Below are 25663 nucleotides of genomic sequence, written 5' to 3' on the forward strand. Positions count from 1 at the left end.
TTCGATTGACAGGGACCAAACCAAGGATGACGTCTAATCGTGTTAGTCAGCCGCTGCAGGGGGCGATGGTGATGGAGCCCAAGGCTGTGAGAAGAAGGCTGAAGATGTTGATTTGAAAGGATAAGGTAAATATTGGAAATTGGACAAAAAGGTAATGGGGCCTAACTAAAGAAGAAAGCAGACAGCGGAAAGAGCGGGGGCACAAGGGCCTGCCAGCTCAGGGATGATTTGAAATAAGGTGTAATGTCGCAAGTAACCTGAAAGGGAAAGACACAGGAGCCAAAATCCACGAAGCAAGCAGGAACATGGACAGCACATGCCTGGTGGACGGAGAGTTTGAACTAGGTACCTACTAACTTCCCTTACTTACAGGATATCGATCATGGAATGATTCAACTACAGCCCTAACGACCTGGTATTAAACCCAGACGACGACTGCAGAGATGGCTTCCTCAAGAGGCATGATTAACCCTTGAAACCCACTAGTGGAGAGATATACAGGGCCTAGATTGATTGACTACTCAATCAGTAAGTACATGTTGCGCTGCTTGAAGTCTGAGAGGAACTAGGTACCCATTTAAGATCGAATCCATCCATCAATCACATCTCATGTGTCCAAAATGCCGGGTCACGTTGCAAATCCCCCCTCCCGATTCCCCGGAGAGACCGTTGCCTCTCAGCCCAGTGAGGCCATGGTCATGTCATGCCCATGGTGGATGCATCCCCCCATCTACAGCGATGTCATTTGCAGGTTAGCGCGCCCGGACATTACGTGCTACCCAAGCAGTCAAGCTTACCTTACGCTCAGAATTAGGTGTAGTAGTTTGAGGGGACGGACCCTCCGCTATGGGAGTTGGAGTTGTGGGTTGGTCTGAATTAATCATGCCCATCTAAGCAAGCTTGATGACAATGTTCAATGATTTTCTGAAGCAATCAGTCCCTCAGATCTCGATCATGCGCGAATCGACTTTATATCAAATCACTTATAAAGCATCTTCAAACTGAACCTTTCAAGCTCATTCTAGCATCAGCTTCGATCGTTCGCGATAGGAACTCTAACGCTTATGACATCACCGCCTCGCTGGCTCCTTGGGAAGCATTCATAAAGATCAAATGCCACCATGCGACCTTTTTCTTTTTCGTACAGACAACACGAGAACCCATCATATTCTAATAAAAGAAACACTGGGATCTGGTGGATTTTTGTTTACAAATCGCAAGCTAATACCTTTCCATTGAAAGATCAACTAATGCACCAACAATGACCTCTCTCAAAACCCTGGATGTTAACCCATCCCCACTTGACTGTTGCGATCCATATTCAAGACAGTGGAATTGACTTTGCTTTAACTACCTGAGACAGGAAAGAGACCTATCGAGATTGCGAATCGACTGACTCTGCCACGATGGATACGAGATGTCACTTCCAGCAGGGCTATGTGGACTAAGGTACCTACTTCCTTCGCGCTCTTGGTGCTGGTATAGCCCTGTCTTATCTTTCCATGTTCAGCAAGTAGTTGCTAAATTAAGCTCACGAGGCTCTAGTGCATGTCTGCATAACTACTAAGGTAGCCGTTGGATATTTCCCGCAACACCAGGAGATAAAAAAGAAAAAAAGCCGCGAGATCAGTCAGATACCTGCCCATCAAACTGAATACAGAGCATGCCATATACACACCCTAATAGGCAGGTAAGCGAGAGGACCCCCTGCCCTGTCAGAGCAAAATCCGAGCGTTTTCGGAATTAACATGAACTACTGACTCACCCGGCGTAAATCCCGTCATGGCAGCTTGATCGACTTATCCCCGCCTTAGGTCTTGCCTAAATAGCTGCAAATGTTGATTGTTATTTACTTGATGTGCAAACTTTCAGTTTGATTGAAACCAAAGTCCATTGTATGGAGAATATTGTTTGCCAATCATTTGGTGACTAGGTCCATTGATCCCTCAAAAGCAAACCCCCTGCGTTAACTCAACACGTATATAACTACCGATACGCAGCTCCAGAAGTTGAATTTGTGCAGTTGATCTCTAAAACACTCCCCGAAGACGGATCTAAGACCTATTTTTATACCAGACTGACACTCGGATCTTATCGCTGGAGTCAATACTCACCTCCAACGGCCATCAAAGCCTATGACATCCACAGAGATGCTCCATCACATCCGCCCCGGCACCACTGCCGATCTCACTGTGGCTACAGATCTCTATATGCAAAGCTTCGACAAAGAAACTCTGCTCGACTTCATGTTCCCAACCCGTCACAGCGACTCAACTCCCTTTCGTGAGTGGGTTACTCGGCGCTTTCGTACACGCTACTGGACGCCCGGCTACGTTCTCACTATGCTGGATGATGCCAGAGGCAGGACTGTGGCATTTACTTGGTGGCATATACCGGACGATTCCTTATCTTTCCGTGAGCGATGGCTCTCATTTCGTAAGACTCTCCATTAAATCTCTGCCAACTATTGCATTATCCACTCAAACCCTGCGAAAACCAAAACCTGATCGAAGCACTAACTCGTCCAGACGCTTGGGTTGCCCCCATCATGTTGGCGGCGCTGAAACTACATTCCTACGTGTTTCCTCTTCGACACGTAGACTCTCATCGACTTGGTATTTACGACCGCGTTTTCAGTACCATTGAACCCGACATACTCAATTCTCCCCGGCGTCGTTCAGCTTGGTATTTGTCTAGCCTTGGGGTCTCTCCTCATGTCCAAGGTAGTGGTTATGGTTCCCTGCTCCTTCAGCATGGCTTGGAGGCGGCCGATCGTGCAGGAGTTCCCACTTGGCTGGTGGGATTGCGTGGGCTCGACAAATTCTACGAGCGTTTTGGCTACGTAGAAGTGGCCAGGGCCAATGTTGGGGAGTTGAAGGACTGGGACGGTGGCATCATCATGTTCAGGGGGGATTGATCATCAAGACTATACACCCATCGCTAGATCTTACTGCATTCACGAATATCTCTCAGCAAAGAAAAACGGATATCACATAGCGTCATCAACCAGAGTCTCATTACGATTCCTCATCGAAATATCGTTCAGATGGGTCATTCATCTATCATCTATCTGGCTACTTATGGCCGCTTCAGGCCAGCAAGGCTATGAACTTTATGTCATGAGCATCTCCATAATAGCAAATCCCATCCCAGACGATGGAGCAATCATAATAATCATGGCAGTAACAAGCAAATATCCGCCCTGTGCGAAGTCATGCCGAAACATGCCTTATTGTTGTGTCGTTGGGCTTCCTGAGGTGCTCCAGTGGGCGATATACCCAGACAACGGGCCGGAAATACCAAAAAAAAGGGGGGAGAGGGGGCGGACGAATGTCAAGGGAGCAACGTTTTTCAGTTCAGCAGTGATGAACAGCCCCAGGCAGGGAAGCAACGCAAATTAGATAAATTCATTATCGTCGTGCAGCTCGTGTCAAAAAGAAAAAGGAGGTAAAGCATGAAGCTACGCAAGTGGCACACAAGGCCAGGCCTCAAAAACCTCGCTCCCTACCATCATTCAGGAAATCTGTTCCTTACTGGTGATTGCTGTCGGAAGCTCGATGACCATGGAAGTTCTCTTCATCGTCATTGGTTGAAAGATTGTGTTGATAGGCCTGGTAATTGCCTCGAGCGAGAGTGTCGTCGAACTCGGCGGCGGATGCGTAGCCGTGTTGGTATCTTGGACGGTAGGCCACTGTTGGCTGCGTGGTCGGAACACCTTCATCAGTAACCAGATCAGCAACGCCATACTCTGGAACTTCTTCTTTGGGGTACTGGCGCGAGGAACAGAGGCTAGCTTGGTCAACGGAAGCCAATGTGTGCTGCTGGTATTGGTTCATAGAGCGGCCGATCCTAGTGTTCGACCCAGTCTCGGCAGAAAACCAGTAGGGCTGGTGGATTTGTGAACGCGGAGCATCAGAGTACGGGCGCTCGTCTACCATCGAATGATGCAGCGAGTTGCCTACTCCGCTCACTCTAAGATGAGAATGACGTTCTTCCGGGACTTGATACGAGTAAACCGCTCCTGGAGCCTGAATAGGAGGAGTCCCGGAAGAGGGATAATTGAGGGGCGCGGGCGTGAGTTGAGTATTGACTGTCGACGCAAGGAAGTGGTGGTTGTCTCGGCTGTGTTGGGCAGCATAGCCTGCGGTGCTATACATCTGATCCGCTCTGACCACCATTGGCATAGCAGCGGTATGGACCGAGACGTTTCTATCAGTCAGTACGAATCCATTTGGGCCATAGTGGTGATCGCCGCCATAAGACTGTTGGTAATAAGGAGCGTTATCGCTGGAATCTCGGTGATCGGTCATCGGCGCCTGCATCTGACGATTAATACTGGAATAGCTCATTGAAGGTGCTGTTGGGTTCTGACTGTCATAGTACCCAAGACTGGGTTGTCGATCAGTGCCTGGCCCGATGCCAGAGTTCGCGAGAGGAGACCGAGAGCCGAATGAGTAGGGAGCAGTCCGGTTGGACATATCGTCGGTATACGATCTGGAGTGATGAACAGGTCGAGACCCGTTGAAAACAGCAGGAGGCGTGGGCGAAGAAGATGATTGCTGGCTACTATGCTCACTCGTAGATCCCTCTTCTTGAACTGGTTCGAGGGGCGACGATTCCTTGACGAATGGGAGGGGGGATGGAACTGCCTCCCCAGCCATCAACGAACGGCCGGATTGGCTGCTGGCCGATGTCTGATGGATCTGGACCTGAGCAGGCGGGTTTGCGAAAGCATCAACAACTTCTGGGAGGAACTCGACAGGAGGGACTTCCCTGAGACCCCCGTGATTGATCTCTTGGCAAAGACGTTCGACAACATCGAGGATCTCATCGTGCGTCTTGCCTTCGCCAAGGCTCTGCATGATCCAGTGAGGGATGGGATCCCGACTGTTCGTATCCGCCAGGCGCTTAACCTCACGTCTTCGAATCGAGAATGTCCAGGATCGGATGGTGATGCCCTCCTGATTAGTTCTGTTGACATTCTCCAAACCTCGGCTCCAGAAGATCATTCGGACGATCTGCTCGTACACCATTTCGATCTGAGTCGAGCTGAATCTAGCACCAGTTCGGTAGCGAATCCTCTGATAGTGCTTGCGACACATGCAAACCCAGACACGCTCCGGGATGCGACGAGTGCAGACCTTGTTGCGGCCAAAAAGATGAGAGATGACCTTGCGAGGAACCGAATCAGTGTCACAGTCGGAAACTGCCATGCAAATATCACCACCCTTGAGGGGAACGTTGATGGCTATATTTCCAAAGGTACGGCATGCTGCAATAACACGATCATTTGGGTTGGCATGGGACGCTGCCTGTCCAGTTGCACCTACATCGATTAGTTGACTTCAAACGAGAATACTGAAAAAGGAAAGATTACCTGGAAGAGCCCCGTCGGACTGCATCCTCACAGTCTCCTGGGGCTGAAAGGGCGATTTTGTTGATGTGCTACTAGGTGTAGGGGAGCTCTCTCCCGTACTGATCCAGGGATACTTCTCGATGCCAAGACGCTCGTGAGACGTGTTGATCTGTGGTGATAGTTGTGTTGGAGGATGAAGTTGCCGGGACGTAAATTGTGGCAGAGAAGTTGGTGCTTGAGGAAAAGAATGACTAGAGCCCTGGGCGGGGTTTGGTGCCGAGATGGTTCGCTTATGAACGCGATCTAACGAATTCAGAAACTGATCTTTTGGCTTCAAATAGCTGAGCAAAAGGAACAGAGTCAGTATATTCCTGGTGGGAAATTTATAGGTTGAAAGTGACAATAGACAGCAAGGGGAATGCGCGAGGACATGAGGAGTGAAAGCTGGACGGAGGGGCTCGAAGAACGGAAGCGTTTTTCAGACTGCCTGAGAAGAGTTACAACATGCAGTGTGATTCACCGGCTCGAGGCCAAGTTGATAGTGGGACAATGCTGCTTTCGAGGGCCAAGTTGCTCCCGCTTAACGGACCTGCTTTTATGACTAAACATAATCCATCCGAGATGCGTTTGCAGCAGGCAATCGTTTTTCTCCTGGCAATAGGAACATTGTCTGTTATTCACGAACTGCCGAAGAGGCACCCCTGAGGCTTCCAGATGATTCGACACTGCTTTTTCCCTTTTTCTTTTCGGGGGGGGGGGGGGGAGGGTGCAAGCAAACGATACCCATGCATGATTTGGACGATTGGCAAGGGGCAAACAGTGAACGAACCTCGATTCATGCTGACAGCCACCTTCTTCTGCATAGAAACAAAGAGACGTTGACTTACGTTTGATCTTCTGATAAGTGGTTATGCTTTCTTCTCATCATCCTCGCCTCTAGAATCGTGTCAGATGGGCTACCCGAGTACAACGACCTAGCACCATTGGTAGGCTGACGGGTGTGCGACTTCACAGACAAACCGACTGTTACTGGAGGGAGAGGCGCTGTGATCCTTGGAAGGCGCTCCAATTTTGCTTCCAGGTCAGCGATGCCAGAGCCTACCGTATTGCCCCCGTTGATGGTAGATACCGATGAGAATCTGGAATGGCCAGCAGAGAAGGTCGATGAGCAACAAGATGAGAAACTGCTGCGGCTGTCCGATATCTTATGGCTTCCTGAAGCTGGAGACGTATTGTATTCCGTCCAGAGACTTGATCTTGATTCGTTTTAGCATGTGTACTCTGCGATTGGCCGCCAGTGTGCAAAACATCATTCAGAACAGCAACACTAACATTTTGGCAGGACCGCAACTCACCTTCTCATGTGCTGAGAAGCACGGCGCTCGCTGTGGCTGCTAGTCTTGTTAGTCAAGCTATATCGTCGAATACCGGCCGGATTATACACCAGCGTGGAAGAAAAGAGGTACCTTTTCGGCGCCCAACCGTCTTGATGGACCTCTGGAGTGGAAGGCATTCTACTTGAAGCAATGTCAACCTCAAGCTTTTCATGCCCGTACCGGGTTTTGGTTTCGAGTTTTCTTACCGGACTGGTAGCGCATATGATCCTGTGGAACCAGGAAGACTTATGCTGGCTGATGTATCCATTGATACTTGTCTGGAGTGGTAATTCGATGCATTCTGACGTCTTGCAGATTCCTGCTGCTCCTCCCAAGTCACCGGCGCGAAAGGGGGTTGTGAGGAGTTTTTGGGACCAATATCCCTTGGCAGAGAGTAGCCACCAGCATCCCAAGGCGTACGAGTTCGACTATCGGATCGCACACTGGATGTTCTGGACTGAGCGCAGTCGGGTGATGGAGTTGACAGTGAAAGTGATGGGCCTCTCTGTTCCTTCTGCTCGCTGAAAAGTTGTGGGCTTTCTCGACTATCTCTCGCTTTCGTGTCTAGTTCGCTGAACTGATTTAAAATTGACTCAATCTTCATGATTAAGGTCTGTGTAGAGACTTGTCCGAACAGAAGCCGTATTAGAATGATTCAAATGATTATGGAAGTGTCAGAATATGCAATTGGCGCCACTTGATTCGTGAAAAGACTGATAATGGGCGTATGTATTTGATTACAGCATCGGGATCCGAAGTCGTCTTTCTGGTAATCGTAGAGGCTCAGGTGATCACAATCTCATGATAACTGCCGCAAGATACTAGAAACAGGATCAACCTCGTTCCGGAATAATTATCGATTATAATGCGAAGATACTCCACAGATAGGTGAAGGAACAGAGTAAAGAGGATGAAAACGAAGTGATTGGAGAGACAATTCGTTTAACTGTCAGGGGGACGGCTGTTTCTTGTACGTCTTCCAGAAGACTGGGGTCTAGGTTCGGTGCAGAATAACATGAAACTTGGCAGACGGATGCTATTTGTTTTTTTTTTCACGCATAGCGAAGGGGTGAGAAGAGTGACAGGAGTGTCAGATAGATCGAGTCTGACCCGCTGAACCGAAGATTTCAGGTTGCCGATCTTGTCAAGGACCAGGATTAATTATTGTTCTATCGCTGTCAAAAAGGGTCCTCTCAGCTTCAGATCATCGGAGCCGCTTTGTTCAAAGGTCCAGGCTCCAATTAGTGACGGAGGAAGACAGGGAGGATACTCGAAAGCAGGAGATCTGATTCAGACCCAGTCGCTATGTCAGGGCTTGGTAACATGCGACAAAGTAGGGGAATGGGAAGAGATGAGACGAATCCACTACGACAGAAAAGTATGTAGGTCGCTAAAAGCTATGACTAGATGGATAACGCATGAAGCGTCCGGTAGGGTTCTGAAGACGGTAGTCGTTTGGGGTTGGGACTGGGGTCGGGGGGGTCAAGAACGGAGGGCTGAAGGGTGTGGATCAACGAGACGAGGATCAAGGATCAAGGACTCTTATGAGATGTCTGGAATTAGTAGGCTAAACTGGCCAGGATTGAAGTGCTGAGCAAAGCAGTCCATGATGGAAATTTTGGCAATGGAGATGCCCAGAAGAGAAACCAAAGCGTATACTTGCAGCGGGAACCAGCATCATCATTGTAATTATGCTAGGCTATGAGTGCGGCAGTCGGTCCTAGCCCGGTGGCACAGGCACGGTGCTGCATGCGTTAGGATAATGACTAAAGAGATGCGTCCTTCCACTATTTTCGAGCTGCTCCAAAGTCAACAACAAGCATTCGGGTAGCCGTCAAGTCATAGGTCATGGTGCTAGGCTGCTGAGTCCCAGGCTTGTGAGACGAGGATGGGGACCATCCTAGCATTGTGGCGCCAAGGAAGCCTGCACTGAAGAATTCGAGAAGCAGACGAGCCAAGCCTGTCCATTGTTTTGCCGGCAGTTTCGAGCAACGGTCGCCCTTGCTGGTTAGCATGACGGGTTGGTGTAGATCATGGCGTTGAGAGCCCCGTCCGAACCATGATCTCCACAAGGGGATAAATTGTCCGTACCAGGGTCAAGGAATTCCAGTGCTGAGAGACCCAAGCCAGCCAGGGTACTTCAGGATAGTCGGTCCAACCTCCAGACGAACATTGAAATCAGTATTTGGATGGATAATTCATCCCACAACAGTAGTCGTGTCCCTTTTTAAACCCTCCTTGCTCGGTGAGGGTCGCCGAGAGGCGCAGCGGCATGTTACCTGCAAGTTGACACATACTCCATTGCGGGAAAACTTCCTTCAGGGGTTTCGGCCGCCTAATAAGCTTCCTGAACATGGTTGTGTCACAAACCTAGACAGTCTGGGGGGTCACTCATGCTGGCAGAATGAAAATTGGCAGGTATGAGACCGTTGCGGCAGCATTGGAGTAGCTGAGCCTGGGACGCGCACAAGCATATGATAAATATGTCTCAAACCGGGAGATGCCGAGGCCAGGCACTGGGACAGGATGAGTGAGAAAGGATGTACTATTCAAGGTGGCCTCTTACAGCATGAAAGTTCATCTTGGTCAAGCAAGATAAGACGAAAAGAAGACAGGGACGCACTGGGTACTCCCCTCAGAGGCTATGCTACTCCGCATGGCCGCCGCCACAGGCACTCGGCCATGATGTTGACGTCGTCCCGTCGGCTGCCGTGCCCGCGTCCATTGATACTGACAAGTTCGTTCTTCAAAACAAGTTGTGGGCAATGCTCCGAGACTGTCCCGTCAAGAAGGCAGCGTCTCCGAGGATCTAGCTGGCAACTATTAATTGAGAGGTGACTTAAAGCAGCAGCGGTTTCTTCAGCAGAGGATGTTGAGGCGATCACTAAGGTAGTTGTTGTTTGGGCTTATGTGTTGATAGATGTTGCGCATAAGGCGGCTACGTCGAGCTGTGCCCAGATAAGGCGAACTGGATGATGCTGGCTAGTACCTAGTGACCCCGGATAGATCGCGTTACATTGGCCGATGCATTGTTAGTCGACGACCCAGTTGTTGTTGAAATTGGGGTGCGTTCCCGACATTTGTCTATTGGCTTGCCGTTGTTGAGAGGTAACTTGCTGGGCGGGTCAGGCACATATGTGTTGATTGGGCGCATGCAAGAAACACAAACGGCGTGGTGTTCTTCAATGTGGGCCCCAGATGGTGTTGAATAAGGCACCCAGAACCCTGAAGTTTTAGCCTCAATCTGGACTGACTGACTGCCTGCATTGCCAGCGGAGCGGAGAGAAACGAGAGTTAAGAATAGGTAGACCAAGGTAGCCAGGGGGTCGCAAGCTGTTCCAAGTCGGGATAGCATGCCCCACGCTATCTGCTCGCGACGTCGCAGCACGATAGAGATACAGGCGTAGGCCCAGATAATCGTGGATTGGAAGGGGGTTCTGTTCACGGAAGAGGCTCAATGGTCGAGCCACCAACCAAGAGCAAGGCTAAGCAGTTTCAGCTTTCAGCCGAGTCCGTGGGAAGCTATACCAAGAGGGAAATTGTATGCGCAGGCTTGAGCTGATTTAGCCGCTGTGATGGAAGACAGCCGGCAACCAGGGTAAATTGCTTGCAGGTGCTGTGTCGTCTCTTCGGTCCGGCTTCTATCTACCATTCTATTGTTAGATAGATGTTAGTGTGGTCAAGACTTGGCGTATTTGTAGGGGTGGATGAATGCAGCTAAAGATCTTTGGTTCCTGCAGCAGGACGACCTTGGATTCCGACTTGAAAGGAGAGGGAGAGCGCAATAATATCTTGACTCACTATCCGTAATGCCCATTCGATAGACACATTACCTGTCAAGGTTGGTAATTAGCTGTTATGGTTACATTCAAATTAGACACGACGAGATGGCGAAGTTCCCATCAGCCAAAATCAAAGGGTCGTCCCACTTCAATCAAAAGCTTGTTCCAAGTGAAAACTCAGCCAGAACAACCAGCATCTACATGAAAAACTGGAAGCTGCATCATGAATCAGCAGCTGAGTCACTCGTTACTTAATCTGGTAAGGTTCTTGCTCGAGGAGCTTCTGCTAGGATCTAGTACATACAACTCATAGGGCAATTGTCAAGTTAAATTGGTTGATCTCCAGAATCTCCATCTCTGATGATTTCTCCCTCCACCTCCATCACACCACGCACGACCAGTTCCCCAGATGTTTCCAGCTATTCCATTCTTGAGATGGCGCAGCCGCGTCAATTTGCTAGCGTGTAGCCACACCGAGCGGGCTGCTAGCACGGACAGCTGCTGATACACGCTTCGACTCATTATAGATCCGCGCTGGTTCAGCTCGAGCCTTTCGTCTCATGTGTCAATTTGAATCTCGGTGGTTCTCAGCCTCAGGGGGGCTGGTTCATCTTCGAATAGACTATCCGTACACTGGCATTAGGCCACCAAATTCTCAAACACGGACACCCCCTTCTCCCGAGACCTGGGACATGTGCTGGTACATGTACCTACTCACTCACTGCATCGCGGAGGCACGGCTGTAAATAGACTAAACCGGGAGTTTGTTAGAGCCGGGACGAAGAGACGAAACGCCGCCAGAAGCGCGGTAGACTACGACTAGAATTCATGGCCGCGGCGCTGGTTTGACCCTCCAAATCCCCATCCAGTCCAAGTTCAATCCTTCGCGGGGCCCACCGCGGCTGCGCTGCCCGCAAAGCCCTGGCTGAAGTCATCTCCTCTCATCCAGTTTGGATGAGCTGCATTGACAGTAGCAGGTCCATCTTCGAAACGTCTCTGACACTTCTCGGAAAGTCGATCCGATGAGGAATCCTACATGCGAAGGAGACAGGGTTGATCAGCCAAGGTCAACATCCAGCCACTCAGCACCCCTGTTACGTTCCGCCCGCATATGGTTCAACGTCCCGGCAGAGCATATCATGACGCTGAACTTTGTTGGTTGCAGAATGGCCTACAGAGAAGCCATGCTCATCCTGGTTACCTGACTGTCCTGCTACTCTATCTTCTGTCATGGTAGGGGTTGTTTGACAGCTGACAATTTTTGTCTCTTCTCTTCTTTGTCTTCCTTTCCTTTTTTGCGCACCATTTGCAGATCCTCCAATGTCCCGCCCCCTCTGGGAAACAACTCAGGCCTCTGTTTTTAGAAGTACCCCAGCATATCCACTGGTCTGGTGCCGTACATTCACACACATCCAGTTTGAAATCCTTGAATCCTAGATTTCCCAACGTTTCTACATCGACGGACCGAAGTCTAAGTGGCGCGTTCTGTCTATAAATACAGTACCGAAAATGACTATGAACAGGGAATATGCCTGACACCGTCCAATTGAGTTTCCGAGCAGTGAAAGCAACCAGGGTTTCGCTCTTTACGGTTTCGCCTGTGAGTGCCTTGATAGCAACAGATTTGTCTAAACGTCAAATTCTATTGCATATAACCCACAATACCTTGACCTAATATATTCTTTGTGAATGGTGACACGAGCTGGTGCCATTGGATTTGCAAACTTCTCGACAGGAAAATGGAACTCAAAGGCCAGGCTCTTTATGCCGCCCACTTATCAGTCTCCCCAAACCACGAAATGCCATTTGCCCATCGCGATATGACCTGACACTAATGCAGGTCCTTCCATCCACCGTCCTGGGCGTTGCCGGCTCCTTGCCCCGGGCTCGACTGCATCAAACAAAATGATCTCTAGCCCTCCAACGCGATGTGGGCACGACGCTAACTAGGGGATCTGCAGGCAACTGAAGAGGTTGTTTCAGGTTGGGCAGTGGAAGGTAAGAACACCGAAGCTTTCGAGGCACATGTCCTCCAAAATAGCATCCGTGCCGCTCTTAGACACGCGCGATGCAGCTTGAGGCATAAACAAATACTAATAGTTGGGTGGATTTCATGTCCAAATCTGGCTGATCAAGAGGCATCATAGCAGCAAAGCAATGGCTTGAATATCAGGATATCCTGACTTTTGGCCTTGGTAGCAAGAATCACCAAGAACCGAATTTCAGGAACTCTCTCCATTGTTAGCCTTTCGTTGGCCTGTATCGCAAAGGTTTTCGCATCTTCATTGTACTTTAGGTTTAGTACGTCTACATGGTTTGCAGGAACCCTGGCCCTGGAAATGTGTTTCATGCCGGGGTTGCTGGCCTCTACGCACTATTAGACTATTTCAAGATCCGGGCGACCACGGAACAGTATCAAGCTCACGCCTCTAGATCGACAAGTATCCTCAAACGACATGCCATGGAAGAGAGTACAGTATGCAAATTTGCTACTTACTACCTTGTCCCTTAGCCTCGATCCGTGGTCTTGCGCCTCACGGATTCATCAGAGGCCATAAAGGGGCGCGTATCATCTGCAACGTAGAACAACTCATTACCACAGACCGACGCCCAGCAATTGATAAACTGACGGGTTTTCAATGAACAATTAGTACAAAGAATCGAGGCCAGATGGTCCTTCACCCCACTGCATGCCACCTGATTCATGACATACATGTCAAGTCTCCAAGAAGTCATCAGAGGTCCAGAGTAAACTTCTCGGGGCTTCTGATGATCAGCCGTCCCATCAACTAAGCTTGTTTGACGTTGACTTCCAGGGATAAGGCTCGTTGAAAACCCACTTGCTATTATCAAAACGAAGATCGGCACATGTGGAAACCCCCCAAGATCGATCATTTACAAACAACCTCACACCTGGTCCATCACCTGCACCTAAACTTCGGTGTGCAGATTTGAGCAGGCAAGGCTTGTACGATAGTATAAACGCCGATATTCCAAATTGAAGCAGGAGGAGGGGGAGCTGAGGATCCAAGAAACAGCTCTAGCCCCTCGAGATGGGTGGTTGATCCAAGCTTCACACTTCGTGGGCTGCATATGTACGGCTCCAGCGGCTTCCTGTAGATAAATATTTCCATGAAAGCCCAGCTCATCCATTAGAAAGGGGCAAATGTGCTCGCTCTCGTTGGTTTCGATCGCATCTCTTAGTTTTCTGAACGATGAAGAGCTACCCCCTCCCCCTTTCCCTTCCCCCTTCAGACTCTTGGACAACATTGCAGTAGGGTTACTCTGCAGATATAGTGAGGCGGTTGCTACTCTCGAGGTCTTTGGGAGCGGAATGCCACAATGGCGATGTGTCTGTTGGCAAAGTTTGGGTCTCTCATCATTCACCACTTACGTCGTCAGCGTCCTGCGGCCAGTTTTTTGTCCGCCACATGCCCACTCGTGTCATCCGATCCAGCTTTTCCATGGCACGAAACTCCCCTTGAGGACACTGGGGACCATTTGTATAATGAGATGAGCCGAAGCAAGTGAGCCTTCATTCCTTTGACAGGGACCTTAAACAGAAATGGAGGGTAATGGTCTGGACGACAAGAAGAAGTTGAGTTCCAGAAAAGCGGGCGACTTTCATTGTGTTTCATCAGAGTATCAATTCGTCTTTTGTTTGTTTCAAGAGGGTCGGCACCGTAACCAGGCGGGAGGAAAGCCGTTCGCCTACAAGTCCCGGTCGTTAACGCATGACACATATATGCTTGATCGCTCGATATCGAGATTGAAACAATATACCTTGCTTATATCTACCTGATCTAAGGTAGTTATATGCGTATGCTTAAAATCAACTTGTGTCCGTGACAAAGCCGAACATGACCCGCTCTCTGCACCAGAAATGCAATTATAGACAAGAAAGCGATGTGATATTTCGCACATCATATATGAGTAGTTTGAGCATTGTATCTTAGATTACTCAGGAGTTCGATATCAAGTTATGCAATTGAGTGGTGGAGCCAATAGAATGTCACGTATGATATATCGAAGGGGGAAGTCCAAAGCCGACATCTCTTATCTCGAAGACGAATTTTCCAGAAAAATATACATATGCCCCCAGAAGATTCTTTCAGGATGCTTTCAATGAACTCCTAGTCCAATCAATGCAACAGTCGCTCCCTCACCTTGACTCTTGTCAAGAGAGGACAGATTCAATCTTGAAGTGGAAAGCCACGATAACAACCACTTGATGCATCATCATGTCGAAAATGACAACTTCATGGCCGCAAATAACAAAATAACAAGCAATAAAAAACATACAACAGCAGGTATTCGCTGGTCGTCACCGACCCAACTACTAATCCGCCCCTTGCAGGCTTGACTATGGGAGAGCGGACGGGATCCCGTATTCTACTGCAGGTATGGTCGTATGTGCTAAGAGGGCGTCCTGGGTAACTTCATGAACGAAGAAGATTTATCTCTTTCGAGAGATTGGCAATATATACACGTTGGGGTTACGAAAGAGCAGGTTGTATTGTAGCAGCTCGATTCTAAAGCGGCTGGTCGGTCCTTGAGGTTGTTGTGTATAACTGCCCGCAATGGCAACAGGATACATTCTTGAAACCTAACCGCTTCTCAAACAACTGAGAGATGTTTCATTTTACCGTTGTTCCCGCTCTCAGATATACCCCAATCGCACGCAACTGTCCAAACCTGCCCATTCAACACAATATCCCATACAGGCTGTCCCACATCAACAACACTCCCAAGGATCACCGGCATCCTCTGGCCAAGGCCTGTTAACCTACCTTCGCCTGCAAGCAGGTATCTACTCTCTTCAGATGTACCGGTCCGCGCTTTGACTAGGTACATTCGCCGGCCTGGCCGAATTTCCTCGATAATCACTTTCTTGGTCAGAGTTGTCGCTGGTGCCGCACCTTCCCAGCCCTTGACTTCAGAGAGCCAGCCTTGTAGTTCAGCAGCTAACCCACCAGCTATGTATTTCTCTCCTCGACGTTGGGGGGAGAATGCTGCTGGGAGGCCATCTACTGCGGGATCGAGGTCAACAGGCTTGAAGCGCGGTGGCGCCTGAAAGGTTGGCTGCTGAAGCGGTTTTAACTCATTGTTGAGATTGATGGCATCCTGGATACTCTGTGTAGAGCCTTCTGATGGCGTACGTCCACTTTCGTAAACCTCTTCTGGGGATTCGTTGCCTGGGTTGCCTTGCTCTTTTGGTGTGCTAGATTCTCGCCAAGGTGAACTCGATACCCTTCGCCGTTTCGGTTCCCGCTCTTCCAATGAGGGAGAGTCGTATGGCCAAGGTGTAGAGTTAGACATCTCAAGGTCCAGAGAGCCTTGAAGAACAGCGTCCGGTTCGTTATCTGAAATGGCTATGCTGCCACCTTGTGACGCAGTGGCATCGTCAGACTCGATTTCGATGGAGTCATGGATTGAGTCATGCTTTCTAAGCTGAATTTGATGTTCATCACTCCCTGGAAGGGTTTCTTGTGAATTATCTCCTACTTCTTCAACGTCTTCAATATCTATGCCGGTTCTTGCCTGTGTCGGCCTCGGAACAGAGGAGGCAAATCGAGGAGTTGACTGGAAACGCGGTAACGTCGCAGGAGTTTGCGATGACTGCGTGCCCCGTTTTGGCAGAAGAAACCTTCTGGGCATAGGTGTCTGATATTTATTAGATCAAAACGTAATCTTGGATTGATGAAATCTTACACTTGGAGGGGGGCTCATGGTATAGGGTGAATGCGCATGACCGCCATACAACGCAACACACTTGCCATGGAGATATCACTTGTTTAGAATACTTTGTCGTCTCGAGTCAGTATGAGTCCTTGGCCACAGAACCAACAATTATTACTACTGTGTCGATGGTGAAATCTTGTGAAATATCGCTGAGCGGATGAAGATGTGACGTTCACGACGAGAGAGGCAACGGTAAAAGCTCGGGCCAAGGCCTGCGCCATCAAACACTCTGATGAACGAACTCCAGCACTGAATACCCAAGAACACCATTCCTGGCTGGCTAGTTCGAGGTCCGTCTTGCTACTTGATTACCTCTACTGAAAGAACGCTTAATTCACGCGCTGGAACTGATGTTCTTTGATATTTTGTCTGATATATGTGAAAATTAGGCACTCCAAACTCCTGACACCCAAATGCGCATCTCTCAAGCCCCCTATATCTAATACACGATGCAACAGGGTCATTTATAAAAAATCGCACACATATGGCACTGGCCACCATTAAAAGGACACGAAAGACCCAAGGACGAGAAGCAATGATATCCAGTCATATAGCATGTCTGATTAGCCTGCCTATGAAGCAAATCTTTGCTAAGGCGATAGTAAAAGCTTAACCGTAGGCTAACTCAAAGGTGGTTTCATGATTATCACTGGTTGGCTCCGTATTCTTGACTTGGTGAAGCATAATTGGGGGTAAGCATGGTCGTCCATGCTTCTCTTCCCATTGCGGGCCACCGATGCCTGTATCATGCCAGCCCATCCAATTGTTGTACAGTCGGTTGGGCGGTATCGCCCGGTAGTACCAAGTTGAACCAATGTATCTTCGCTCTCGTCCCCAGCCCATAGGGCTTCCGCGGCCGCCACATTCTCCATTCTCGCCAGGGTTGAACCACTTGTTGAGAAATTTGCCCTTCCAGTCACGGTCCATGAAAACCGGATGAGGAGCATAGACTGCCTTGAGGCCATGTAGGAGAGCGACTGTTTGTGGTGTCATCTCGGAGGCGACATGGTTGCCACGAAGATTCTCAACGTGCATGATGTTCAGTAGCTTCTTCGACACTCGAGACTGAGTGACGATTGTGGTTCGCCTGGGAATATCTTGCGACTTGTGAGTTGAGTCATTGTAGCCCCAAACTTGATTAGCAATGACCCAGTTGCTGTTGATGGGGTTGAACATGGGAGAGACAGTGACAACATCGGCATCTTCACCAACCCCCCACTCGTAGTTGTCCTGACTGGGACTCGCAACGGGAGGCTTGGGCCCAATGGGGTTGATAAAAGGAAATTCAGGGGCGCCCCAAATAGTATTATCGCCGTACCGTTTCTCAATGTCCTGGCGAAACTCGTCGTCATAACTTCCGTGGAATGTCGGGATATACCATCGCTCGTTTCTCTCCCACATGCCTTTTCGAGGCTGCTTCTTGGCGAATTCTCCAAGCTTATCCAAGAGGTGGTAGTGATGACCAGTGAAACGGAAATCCATCTCCCAGTTCCAGACAAAATCAAACTGTGGGTAGTCTTGGCTAAATTTCTGAACAGAAAGCCACTGTGCAGTGTGGACGTTCTTCGATTCGGGATCTGTCAGTTTTGGATAAAGCTTCCAAACAATGTCATCGTTCCAAAGAATTGTCATACTGCGGAACTCAGGAGGGACGCTCTGCGAGAGGACAGTCTGGTAGACATCGTCGTCTTCAAAGATGCGGAGGTTTGTATCCTTGACTTGCACCAGCAGAAAGACCTCGTACTGGCCGCCTGTCTTGAGAGACAGTTCGGATATTAGTGAACGAATATTTTGCTTGTCGTTTTCTGTATAATCCTTGCCAGTGTAAGATCGAAGAAGGATAGCAGTTCGAGGCTCTGAAACATAGCCGGTTGTTGGATTCCTGGGGCTTCTTGGATGTTTCTGTGGACTTGCGAACTGGCTGATAGCTTCAGGGTTGATCAGGGCAGGCGCGATGCCTGGGTTCGTCGAGACAGGGGTACTCTTGGGCTCTGGCTCCAGGGGGGCATCTCGCTTTGCCATCTGTGCTGGAGCGGGCTCTTGGACTTGTTGAGGTTCCTCTGGTAATTGTGGGCCAATGACAGTTTCGGGATACATGTTAAGGAATTCGTTGACACGCTCTCGGTTCATATCAAACCGCTGGGCATTTCTGTGGAGGCACATTCGTTGAAGGTCTCCCCAGTTGACGTTATCGAAGTTGAGTGGCTGCGGTTCGCCGCCAACCTTTTTGAACTGGCGATGCAGCCCATAGGGGCCAAGTCGAGTCTCACGCTCCCAGCAGAGGTTAGGATCCATATTCAAAGCATCGTAGCTACCAAATCGAGGTAGAGGCCATTCGCGAGGCCTACCTTTGAATACGAGCAGATCCTCGACGGGTTCCCCAGTTGCACCCTTGCAAGGAAAATACTGGGCGTACCCAGCGTCTTTCCATGCGGCACTGTTGTACTTTGGGTAAGGGTCATAGCGAACTGGCTTTTCAGAGCTGTATTCCACGTCGGCATCTGGGTCAAACTTGAGATCAACGCTGAATTCTTCGGGCCGAGCCTCTTGGTTCTCCAAATTCGCCAAGGTCTTTCCATAGATGAGATTTGAATGGGGAAAGCTGGAAACATGTTAGTCCATGTATGGATTTTGGATGTGAGCAATACTCACTTAGAAGTAACAGAATAAGCGTGTCTCCATTCTTTTCTCATATCCTTCTCATGTTGGAGCTTGCCCAGATCTCCAAAACCTCTTTCCTTTCCATCAGTCTCAAATCCGGGCTCGATATCATTGGGGTCCTCGCCATCGGTGGGATCATGCCAGTCCTTGAGGTCCTCAGCCGTGAGTTCCCAGAGTTCTCGGTGAATGGCGCCGTATTGGTCTTCGGTATCAGGCTCTCCATTTCCAGTAACGGGTGGCGGCGGCGAAGCTGGGCCTTTTGAGTTGGAAGGGACCACCTGGATACTGGTGCTGGGCGCAAACAGGAGGTAGTAGGCAGCAAGCATAGCAAAGACAATTATTATCATAGATCTCGGCCGCAGCTTGGCGCCGAACAAGCGGCGGCTTTGCGGATGCCATTTCTTCATGATGGTGGTAGATCTTGAAGTTGACTGGTCCAGGGAGCGACCAATTAGTTGTACTGCAGAAGAGAATCGAACTTGGTGTCGAAATCGAGGACGAAGTGGTCAGCAAGGTCGGACAAGATCAGAGGTGCATAGCTCGATAAGCTGAGGCGCTGAGACGAGTGTATTCGGTCGGATCAATGCAAGGGATGCAATTCATTAGGAGGTACGTAGTGCCGTCTACTAGTCGTTTGAATATCTGATCGCTCGGTCGCAAAGAAGTCCCCTTGAGGCCGATTGAAGGAGTGACGCGGCTTCTTTCAAAGATAGCCAAGGAAATTGAGAAGTTGAGAAGTGCAAACACGTGTAAATAATGCACAAATAGAAAAGAAAGCCAGGCGCTGCGTTTAGGAGAATGTTGCGTATGATAGAACGGAGAAAGGGAGAAAAAGAAACCTAAGGGAGAGTTCATGGAATGGGTGTGGATGACGAGGCGTTGGATTGGATTGGGCTAACGATAGCCCGTGTACTGTAACTGGACTAAGGTTTCGATTTAGGGGTTGAGCGTAGCATGGAAGTGGCGTAACGACGGTGTACCTACGGTAGCACATCCGTATAATATTGTCAACCATTATAAGTTATCAGATTGGCAATACTAGCAGATTAGAAGTGAATTCAAGACATTCAATATTTAAGGGAGCAAGAAGGTTTTATTTGGTATTTTTCATCAGTTTCTACAAGACTCATCCCCCTGATTGAAGTTCTTGAATCCCTGGCAGTCAATTTTCATTTACACGTGGCTTCGCCTATCATTGATTGTCCAACCCTTACAGCCTTGAGGTTCCTATCTTTGTGATAGTATGTCCATTGGAACTAAGTCGGATGTTCCTTAATGTGACTACATAATTAAGATTCTGTCGACTTCAACAGCCTTTGACCTAAGGAATCTATTGGTCTGGACTTTTTTCAGTTTAGATACCCTCATGTTATCAACTCATTATGCAGATGTAGCAAACCTTGGCTCAACCATACGGTTACTAGAATGGCCATCCTGTTCCGCTTCAAATACCAGTCGCAAGAAATTGTTATATCAGGCACAGGAGTTGAGGCCCCTACATCCACTTTGCCTGATCCCCTCAGCTCATTTCTTGGATCCTCCCCAAGCGCCATGGGCTGCTCGTCCTTGCCCACCTATACCTCTTCCCCGTAGAAGCTCCGTCGAAAAGATTAAAAATAATAGGCCTGAACAACGCTCGGCTGGATCCAAACTCTCGGCTACCCCTGAGTATGGCAGTATGGCCAACATTGTGACATGCTCTTGAACAGAACTTGTCTAAAGCTGTAGCAAGACGTCGAACACGTGATATCTTGCTTACCTTCCCCAGGTCACTAAGTCCGGGAATAAAAGTAGTACACATTGTGGTGGGTGCTGCCAATGATTCCTGGCTTGTTTTTGTGGCCTAGTGGGATAGTGTTTATAAACAGTTGCCACACAAGAGGACTTTGCCGATTCGACGTTGCTCGGGTATAAATCTTGTAATTTGAGCCTATGAAACACAAAAAGGCGCCTTCTGAGGACACAAATGGGATGTGGTGCCCCATCAATCACATCCACTTCAAGGGCCAAATGCCACCAGACTCTACTTCCGATATTTGCGGTAATGAGCTTTAAGACGTGTTTCAATTATGAGTGAGCTCCTATCGAGAATCACTATAATGCTATGATGCTGAAGCCTGTAATACTCCATCTCCAATACCCCATCCATACTCCAGACTTTTCCCTGAGTGGCACCAAGAACAGGAGACATAATCCCACCAATGCCGATGTCGTTGTTTTCAGGAAGAGGGCGGGGAAAGGCTATATGATGTTGTACAGAGTGCAGGGTGCTCTAAAACAAGGGGTATAATAACAACAAAAAAGCATGCTAGCCAACTCCCAGCATCTTAACAATCAAATCAGAGTATGTTGCGTTCTGTGCGCACAAGTGATATTACAAATAAAGTAATGGTCCATGTATCATCGCTTAAGGTCGGGTTTTAATCAGGTCGTTACATCATGCCAAGTCGCGTGTTGCGCTTGTTCATTCGTGGTCGAGGACCAGAAGGTCCAGGGAGACCGGGTGCAAGGCGGTTCCCGGGGGGCGGCATGCCATATGGAGGTCGTGGAAGCCCCATACCTGGCCCCATCCGCTGGGCTGGATGGCCCGGAAGACCCATCATGGGAGGTCGTGAGCCGGACGGTGATCGCCCCGGAGGCGCCTTCATAGGAGGGTAAGGCTGTTGTACTCGGCGCCAGGCATCTCTTTCGCAGTATGATTTGCCGTCAACCTCAAAGTAACCATCAGAAAGAGATCGACCACAGTCGAGACACCGGAAACATCCGATATGATATTTAATGGAAAATTCATCTTCCAGGTATTGTCCTTCAATCCCCTTCTCACAGCTTCCACAGAGACTGCCATTGAGTTTGTGATAATGGTGCTCGCAATATGGCTTGTCGTTGAGAACATAGAACTCAGCTGATGTGAATGGCTCGGAGCATGTCGTGCAGACGAAGCAAGCCTTGTGGTACTTGCCAGTCAATCTTCCATCTGCAGATGAGATGCTTTTGCCTGTGATGGCAAGGCCGCAAGCTTTGCAGTTTCCTCGAGATCGCACGGGATCCTGGGATCCCTTTCGAACGGGAGGCGCAGTAGGTGGAGGAAGCGTATGTGCACGCATTAATTCTGGGGCCTTGTCGTAATGAATCTGGTCCTGAGGCGAAGTTGCGTAAAGCGGTCTCGGTTGTGAATCGCTTCGCTGAAGAGGAATCTCGATTCGACGTTCATCTTTAGTGGCAGAGCTGGGTCGTTCACCTCTCGAGGAGAGTTCGAGAGGCGATTCTGCAAGAGGCGACCTTGTACGTGAAGGGGCCCGCAAAGGGGTTCCAGCTCGAGGATCCTTGGTCCCCAACGCCTCCATTGAGCTCTCGAGGTCCTCCATCAGACCGTCCATAGCAGAGAGATCGGACGGATCACGTCGGGGATGAGATTTTGACTGACTAGTTTGAGAACTACCATGGCTCTGGTGGCTGAAAGTGGAAAATCCAGAGGACGTCGAGTCTGACGGTGTGTGATAGGGGTTGTTCACACCGAATTCGGCAGCGAGATCGACGGACCCTGAATATTTGCTAGATTTTGACGGGTGCAGGAGACTCTTGCGCGGCGGCGGGGCTCGCGAAGTATCAGGTCCCATGGATGGTTTGGATGCATGGCCAGGGCCACCGGCTGCCTTGCGCTCAGGCTTGGTACCAGGTGCAGAAGGAGTTCGTAAGGGGGGTTCCGATCGAACACCCAGCTTGGGAAATGTGTCGGAGCGGTTCATCATTCCCAAGGGCTGAGGCTGAAGTCTCGCTTCAGCTGTCGAAGGACGACCAAAACCTTCGTAATCATCTCTTGTCGGTCTTTGAGGGGGGGCGGATGGACTACTGTTGCTGTTATCTGTTGGGGATGCAGATCTGCGAGGATTAAAGTAATCCTTTGGTGATGCACTCAGGAAGTCATCTGACTTATCGCCGCCTTCCGTTATTTCTTTGGGAAAAGATGGTGACAGAGCCGAGGGACTGCGAATAGTATCAAATGGTCCCGGGGCGATTGTATCCATTCTCTTGAACAAAGTCGTGTTAACTCCTCCGTTGGGGCTGATAGAACGAGGCTGGAAGTCCGGCCCATGCTTCTTCTCGCCAAAGCCTCCATAAGCCCCAGGACGATCGACTGGGCGCGGCGATGGTAGGATCAAATCATCCTCATGTGGTGTTGGGACGTCATCAAAGAAGCATTCCATTTCGTTAATTGGTGATGTGCTACGCGGCTCACTATTTGGTGTCAATTGTCCCTGGCGCAGAAACGGATGGTCTACTGTGTTGTTAGCTGGGTTTATGCGTATTAAACAATTGCAACTTACTGGCTGCATTGACATCTAATGATGCAGGTATGCGCCCTGGTTTCTCAGGGGACGCTGGACTATATGGTGTATACGCCTCATATCGTTCTGGTGGAGGGGAAACTTTGGGACGATTAGTTCATTTCACTGGTTCAACGAAACACTCATGATATTTTCTTACGTTCGGGCGCTGGGGGTGCACAAACATGGTCCCCCATCATAGAGATTTCCACCTCCCGATTACATGACGAGCATTTGATAGTCGGGAGGAACATGGATTCTCGTGGGATCGCCATGATGGCGGTGTGAGCTGATGTGCTGCTTAGGGGGAACGGAGTCGAGTTTATTATGTGCCGCCTTTAAATGTAATTGAGTCGTCGCCGTGGTTTCTCTCCAAATGCCTGAAAGCGCCTTCGACAAAATGACGTATGAGAGATAATCGTATGCCTTGTCGCGGTGGTTTCACAGATGGTGCTTTATGTGAGACCTTTTACATTCGTACCCCAGGCCCGTTCTGCGACCGGTGTCCCTGGGGTTGGTGAAGTAGATTGAGGATGCCAAATGTCGGTGCGATTGCACTTGTTGATCGCATAAAGGCTGTCGTACTGTTCAAAGAGGGCTTTTCTTTCTTTCCTAGTGGCAAAATCGTGGAGAATGATAATCGCAATGTTTTATCTCGTCTGGCTGAGTTAAGTAGGAAGTAAATTGGCGTCGAAGTATTTGCTAGAGACGTGAGAGAAAGAGGATGAGCCACTTCTCGGTTGATCGTGTAATGAAAAGCTAAAGTCAAGAGTAGATTGAGATTCGATTGGAGTGGAAGGGAATCAGATTCAAGAGTCGAAACACGATACTAAAACACCTGTGACGTGAAAGGATAGAAAGAGGATCAGCTGTCGACTTTCAAGAAAGGGACGATGCATATGGTGTCTCGAATGTGGAGGGAGAGTGGGCGGGTTGATGCTAAAGGAGACCCTTGACCAAACTAAAGGCCTTTGAGATGCAGGCTTATCCTGGAGCCCGACCCTGGTTGGCGTTGGTGTTGGCGTTGGTGCTGGTGCCCTTGTTCATTAACAAGTTAATAAGTTGCGCTCGCCGAGAGGCCCTGTCTCCTGTCCTTTTAGCCCCCTGGTTGGCGAAGGACGGTTCGCAAACTGACGGGTTTGCGGTGGGTGCGGTGTGGAATTTGCAACACGGGCACTACGGAGCTTTGTGTTTTGTGCTGAACACAACAAGAGCGACGACATTTTTGACTTTATTCTTGAGAAGCGTTCACTTCTATAGGTTGCTTGTGGATTGTTGTCGAAGTGGCCCAGCCAGCCTTAGTACCCAGCGCTCTGGATGTTGACAAGTGGCTTAGTACCTACGGACGGATCCTCCGTTACTGCTTTAAACAAACTTTCTCTCGTATTGTCTTGGCTAGATCATTGGGACTCCATTGACTCCAGTAACACGGTAGACCACATTCCAGTAAGCTTTCCGGAACTAAATGCTTCCTTGGAGCTTCTGGACCCAAGACAGCGTCCACCCTACCCCCAAGAGGAGGCAAAAGGGCAATGAGACATGAATTACGGAGAATGAATTCAATTATCGATTTGGAGGGAGGGCAGAAAGACTGGCAGGAACACCAATGAACTCCAAATCAATGGATCCCTCAAAAAGGTTTTGCTGTCTCGCTTGTTAATCAATCAATGTTGCATGTCTCTTTGTGAGGATGGGGAAACAAGGGCAACAAGTCTTTGTTCGGTTAGGATCATCCGCCGCTTGTCTGCATGCATGAGATGAGTCTGGAGGATGATAATCTAAAGCGGAAGAGTCCCTCTTGTAGATGTTAGCCCGCAATTGGCTCCTTAACATCAACAATGATTGCATCCATCTTATTCCTTCGTTTGCGTCCCGTCAGTCTCCTGCATGCGTCAAGCTCAGTGGCCAGAAGTCTGATGCCCTAATAAACTCATTAAAATGAACAACACAGCATTCGAAAGCGAAGAACCAAAGAAACGAGCCAGACTGAGCCCGGCCTCAGCCGAATCAGTCATGGGATGAACGCCACAGTATGTTCTCTGTAACCTGGTCATTGATGCCATATCCACTGTTGCTCATGGATAAGGTCAAGAAGATCCACTGAAAACCGTCGACAGCTCGGGTACCTTGCAGGCAGCTCTGTCCAATGAAGGGGCTTATCTAGCAAACTAGTCTCGTTTTAGACAGACGTCCACCGAAAGGGGATCTGCCTCATTTAATGTTTCTTTTATTACTCGCGGTGTGGTGTGAAAGCTCCGCCTGTCGCTATTGTGAATCCAACTCTGGTAATATGGCCACTGCTATGTAACTATCCGTCTCTGCAAATCAATGTGTTCTCTGACGGCATTGCTACTGCATGGCCACTCCTCGCCAAGTTTTCTATAAGACATGCTTCTACGGAGTAAACTTGGTTTAGTTATC

General features: G+C 49.2%; 8 protein-coding genes and 1 non-coding gene across 17 annotated transcripts; 2 read left to right on the forward strand and 7 right to left on the reverse strand.

Moving 5' to 3' along the window:
* Positions 1-1091: 1091 nt before the first annotated feature.
* On the forward strand, positions 1092-5235 carry FOXG_05479 (uncharacterized protein). Of its 3 annotated transcripts, XM_018383780.1 has the most exons (4): positions 1092-1449; positions 1546-2017; positions 2077-2436; positions 2529-5235. In XM_018383780.1, the coding sequence occupies exons 3-4, from the start codon at positions 2136-2138 to the stop codon at positions 2915-2917; spliced, it is 690 nt and encodes a 229-aa protein (XP_018240776.1). In that variant the 5' UTR covers positions 1092-1449; positions 1546-2017; positions 2077-2135; the 3' UTR covers positions 2918-5235. The 3 variants fall into 3 exon arrangements, with proteins under 3 accessions (XP_018240776.1, XP_018240775.1, XP_018240774.1); XM_018383779.1 differs by having other exon boundaries at positions 1546-2436; XM_018383778.1 differs by having other exon boundaries at positions 1092-2436.
* FOXG_05480 (uncharacterized protein) lies at positions 1092-8175 on the reverse strand. Of its 5 annotated transcripts, none has more exons than XM_018383784.1 (7): positions 6939-8175; positions 6823-6873; positions 6712-6747; positions 6244-6612; positions 5378-5697; positions 4373-5326; positions 2996-4316 (listed from the first exon to the last, which is right to left on the reverse strand). In XM_018383784.1, the coding sequence occupies exons 1-7, from the start codon at positions 7334-7336 to the stop codon at positions 4282-4284; spliced, it is 2163 nt and encodes a 720-aa protein (XP_018240780.1). In that variant the 5' UTR covers positions 7337-8175; the 3' UTR covers positions 2996-4281. The 5 variants fall into 5 exon arrangements, with proteins under 5 accessions (XP_018240781.1, XP_018240778.1, XP_018240780.1 ...); XM_018383783.1 differs by having other exon boundaries at positions 6712-6750; XM_018383785.1 differs by having other exon boundaries at positions 1092-4316; positions 6712-6750; positions 6823-8175.
* Positions 8176-8426: 251 nt separating this feature from the next.
* FOXG_19066 (uncharacterized protein) lies at positions 8427-8924 on the reverse strand. The gene has a single exon (XM_018399247.1). The coding sequence runs from the start codon at positions 8745-8747 to the stop codon at positions 8520-8522; it is 228 nt and encodes a 75-aa protein (XP_018240782.1). The 5' UTR covers positions 8748-8924; the 3' UTR covers positions 8427-8519.
* A 603-nt stretch (positions 8925-9527) lies between these two features.
* Positions 9528-10087, reverse strand: FOXG_19067 (uncharacterized protein; the record flags this gene model as incomplete). The annotated part of the gene is made up of 1 exon (XM_018399248.1): positions 9528-10087. The coding sequence occupies one exon, from the start codon at positions 10085-10087 to the stop codon at positions 9722-9724; it is 366 nt and encodes a 121-aa protein (XP_018240783.1). The 3' UTR covers positions 9528-9721.
* Positions 10088-11779: 1692 nt separating this feature from the next.
* On the forward strand, positions 11780-14343 carry FOXG_19068 (uncharacterized protein). 3 transcript variants are annotated; one of them, XM_018399251.1, is made up of 3 exons: positions 11814-12114; positions 12355-12512; positions 12662-14343. In XM_018399251.1, the coding sequence occupies exon 3, from the start codon at positions 13681-13683 to the stop codon at positions 14029-14031; it is 351 nt and encodes a 116-aa protein (XP_018240786.1). In that variant the 5' UTR covers positions 11814-12114; positions 12355-12512; positions 12662-13680; the 3' UTR covers positions 14032-14343. The 3 variants fall into 3 exon arrangements, with proteins under 3 accessions (XP_018240784.1, XP_018240786.1, XP_018240785.1); XM_018399249.1 differs by having other exon boundaries at positions 11780-12512; XM_018399250.1 differs by having other exon boundaries at positions 12355-14343.
* A 466-nt stretch (positions 14344-14809) lies between these two features.
* Positions 14810-14925, reverse strand: FOXG_19069. Its single transcript, XR_001936371.1, has one exon. It is a non-coding gene; the product is annotated as a 5S ribosomal RNA (ribosomal RNA).
* Positions 14926-14941: 16 nt separating this feature from the next.
* Positions 14942-16444, reverse strand: FOXG_05481 (uncharacterized protein). The gene is made up of 2 exons (XM_018383786.1): positions 16227-16444; positions 14942-16178 (listed from the first exon to the last, which is right to left on the reverse strand). Exons 1-2 carry the CDS (start codon positions 16242-16244, stop codon positions 15132-15134), a joined length of 1065 nt encoding a protein of 354 aa, XP_018240787.1. The 5' UTR covers positions 16245-16444; the 3' UTR covers positions 14942-15131.
* A 58-nt stretch (positions 16445-16502) lies between these two features.
* FOXG_05482 (uncharacterized protein) lies at positions 16503-19817 on the reverse strand. The gene is made up of 2 exons (XM_018383787.1): positions 18909-19817; positions 16503-18858 (listed from the first exon to the last, which is right to left on the reverse strand). Exons 1-2 carry the CDS (start codon positions 19322-19324, stop codon positions 16866-16868), a joined length of 2409 nt encoding a protein of 802 aa, XP_018240788.1. The 5' UTR covers positions 19325-19817; the 3' UTR covers positions 16503-16865.
* A 1116-nt stretch (positions 19818-20933) lies between these two features.
* Positions 20934-24335, reverse strand: FOXG_05483 (uncharacterized protein). Its single transcript, XM_018383788.1, has 3 exons — positions 23403-24335; positions 23243-23344; positions 20934-23193 (listed from the first exon to the last, which is right to left on the reverse strand). The coding sequence occupies exons 1-3, from the start codon at positions 23515-23517 to the stop codon at positions 21350-21352; spliced, it is 2061 nt and encodes a 686-aa protein (XP_018240789.1). The 5' UTR covers positions 23518-24335; the 3' UTR covers positions 20934-21349.
* Between the last annotated feature and the right edge of the window lie 1328 nt (positions 24336-25663).

The sequence above is a fragment of the Fusarium oxysporum genome, chromosome 7 (genome assembly GCF_000149955.1).
Source record: "Fusarium oxysporum f. sp. lycopersici 4287 chromosome 7, whole genome shotgun sequence".
NCBI lineage: Eukaryota > Fungi > Ascomycota > Sordariomycetes > Hypocreales > Nectriaceae > Fusarium > Fusarium oxysporum.

Excerpts from the sequence above, each read along its gene's own strand:
- FOXG_05483 (XM_018383788.1), bottom strand. The coding sequence starts at position 23,517 with ATGGCGATCCCACGAGAATCCATGTTCCTCCCGACTATCAAATGCTCG. Across the intron at positions 23,345-23,402 it reads TGCACCCCCAGCGCCCGAAC|TTTCCCCTCCACCAGAACGA; the intron begins GTAAGAAAATAT and ends ATCGTCCCAAAG. Across the intron at positions 23,194-23,242 it reads ATTAGATGTCAATGCAGCCA|ACCATCCGTTTCTGCGCCAG; the intron begins GTAAGTTGCAAT and ends ACAACACAGTAG.
- FOXG_19068 (XM_018399249.1), top strand. The coding sequence starts at position 13,681 with ATGTGCTCGCTCTCGTTGGTTTCGATCGCATCTCTTAGTTTTCTGAAC.
- FOXG_19066 (XM_018399247.1), bottom strand. The coding sequence starts at position 8,747 with ATGCTAACCAGCAAGGGCGACCGTTGCTCGAAACTGCCGGCAAAACAA.
- FOXG_05480 (XM_018383781.1), bottom strand. The coding sequence starts at position 7,336 with ATGAAGATTGAGTCAATTTTAAATCAGTTCAGCGAACTAGACACGAAA. Across the intron at positions 6,874-6,938 it reads TCATATGCGCTACCAGTCCG|TAGAATGCCTTCCACTCCAG; the intron begins GTAAGAAAACTC and ends CATTGCTTCAAG. Across the intron at positions 6,751-6,822 it reads GACGGTTGGGCGCCGAAAAG|CAGCCACAGCGAGCGCCGTG; the intron begins GTACCTCTTTTC and ends TAACAAGACTAG.
- FOXG_05482 (XM_018383787.1), bottom strand. The coding sequence starts at position 19,324 with ATGAAGAAATGGCATCCGCAAAGCCGCCGCTTGTTCGGCGCCAAGCTG. Across the intron at positions 18,859-18,908 it reads GCTTATTCTGTTACTTCTAA|CTTTCCCCATTCAAATCTCA; the intron begins GTGAGTATTGCT and ends ACATGTTTCCAG.
- FOXG_05479 (XM_018383778.1), top strand. The coding sequence starts at position 2,136 with ATGACATCCACAGAGATGCTCCATCACATCCGCCCCGGCACCACTGCC. Across the intron at positions 2,437-2,528 it reads TGAGCGATGGCTCTCATTTC|ACGCTTGGGTTGCCCCCATC; the intron begins GTAAGACTCTCC and ends TAACTCGTCCAG.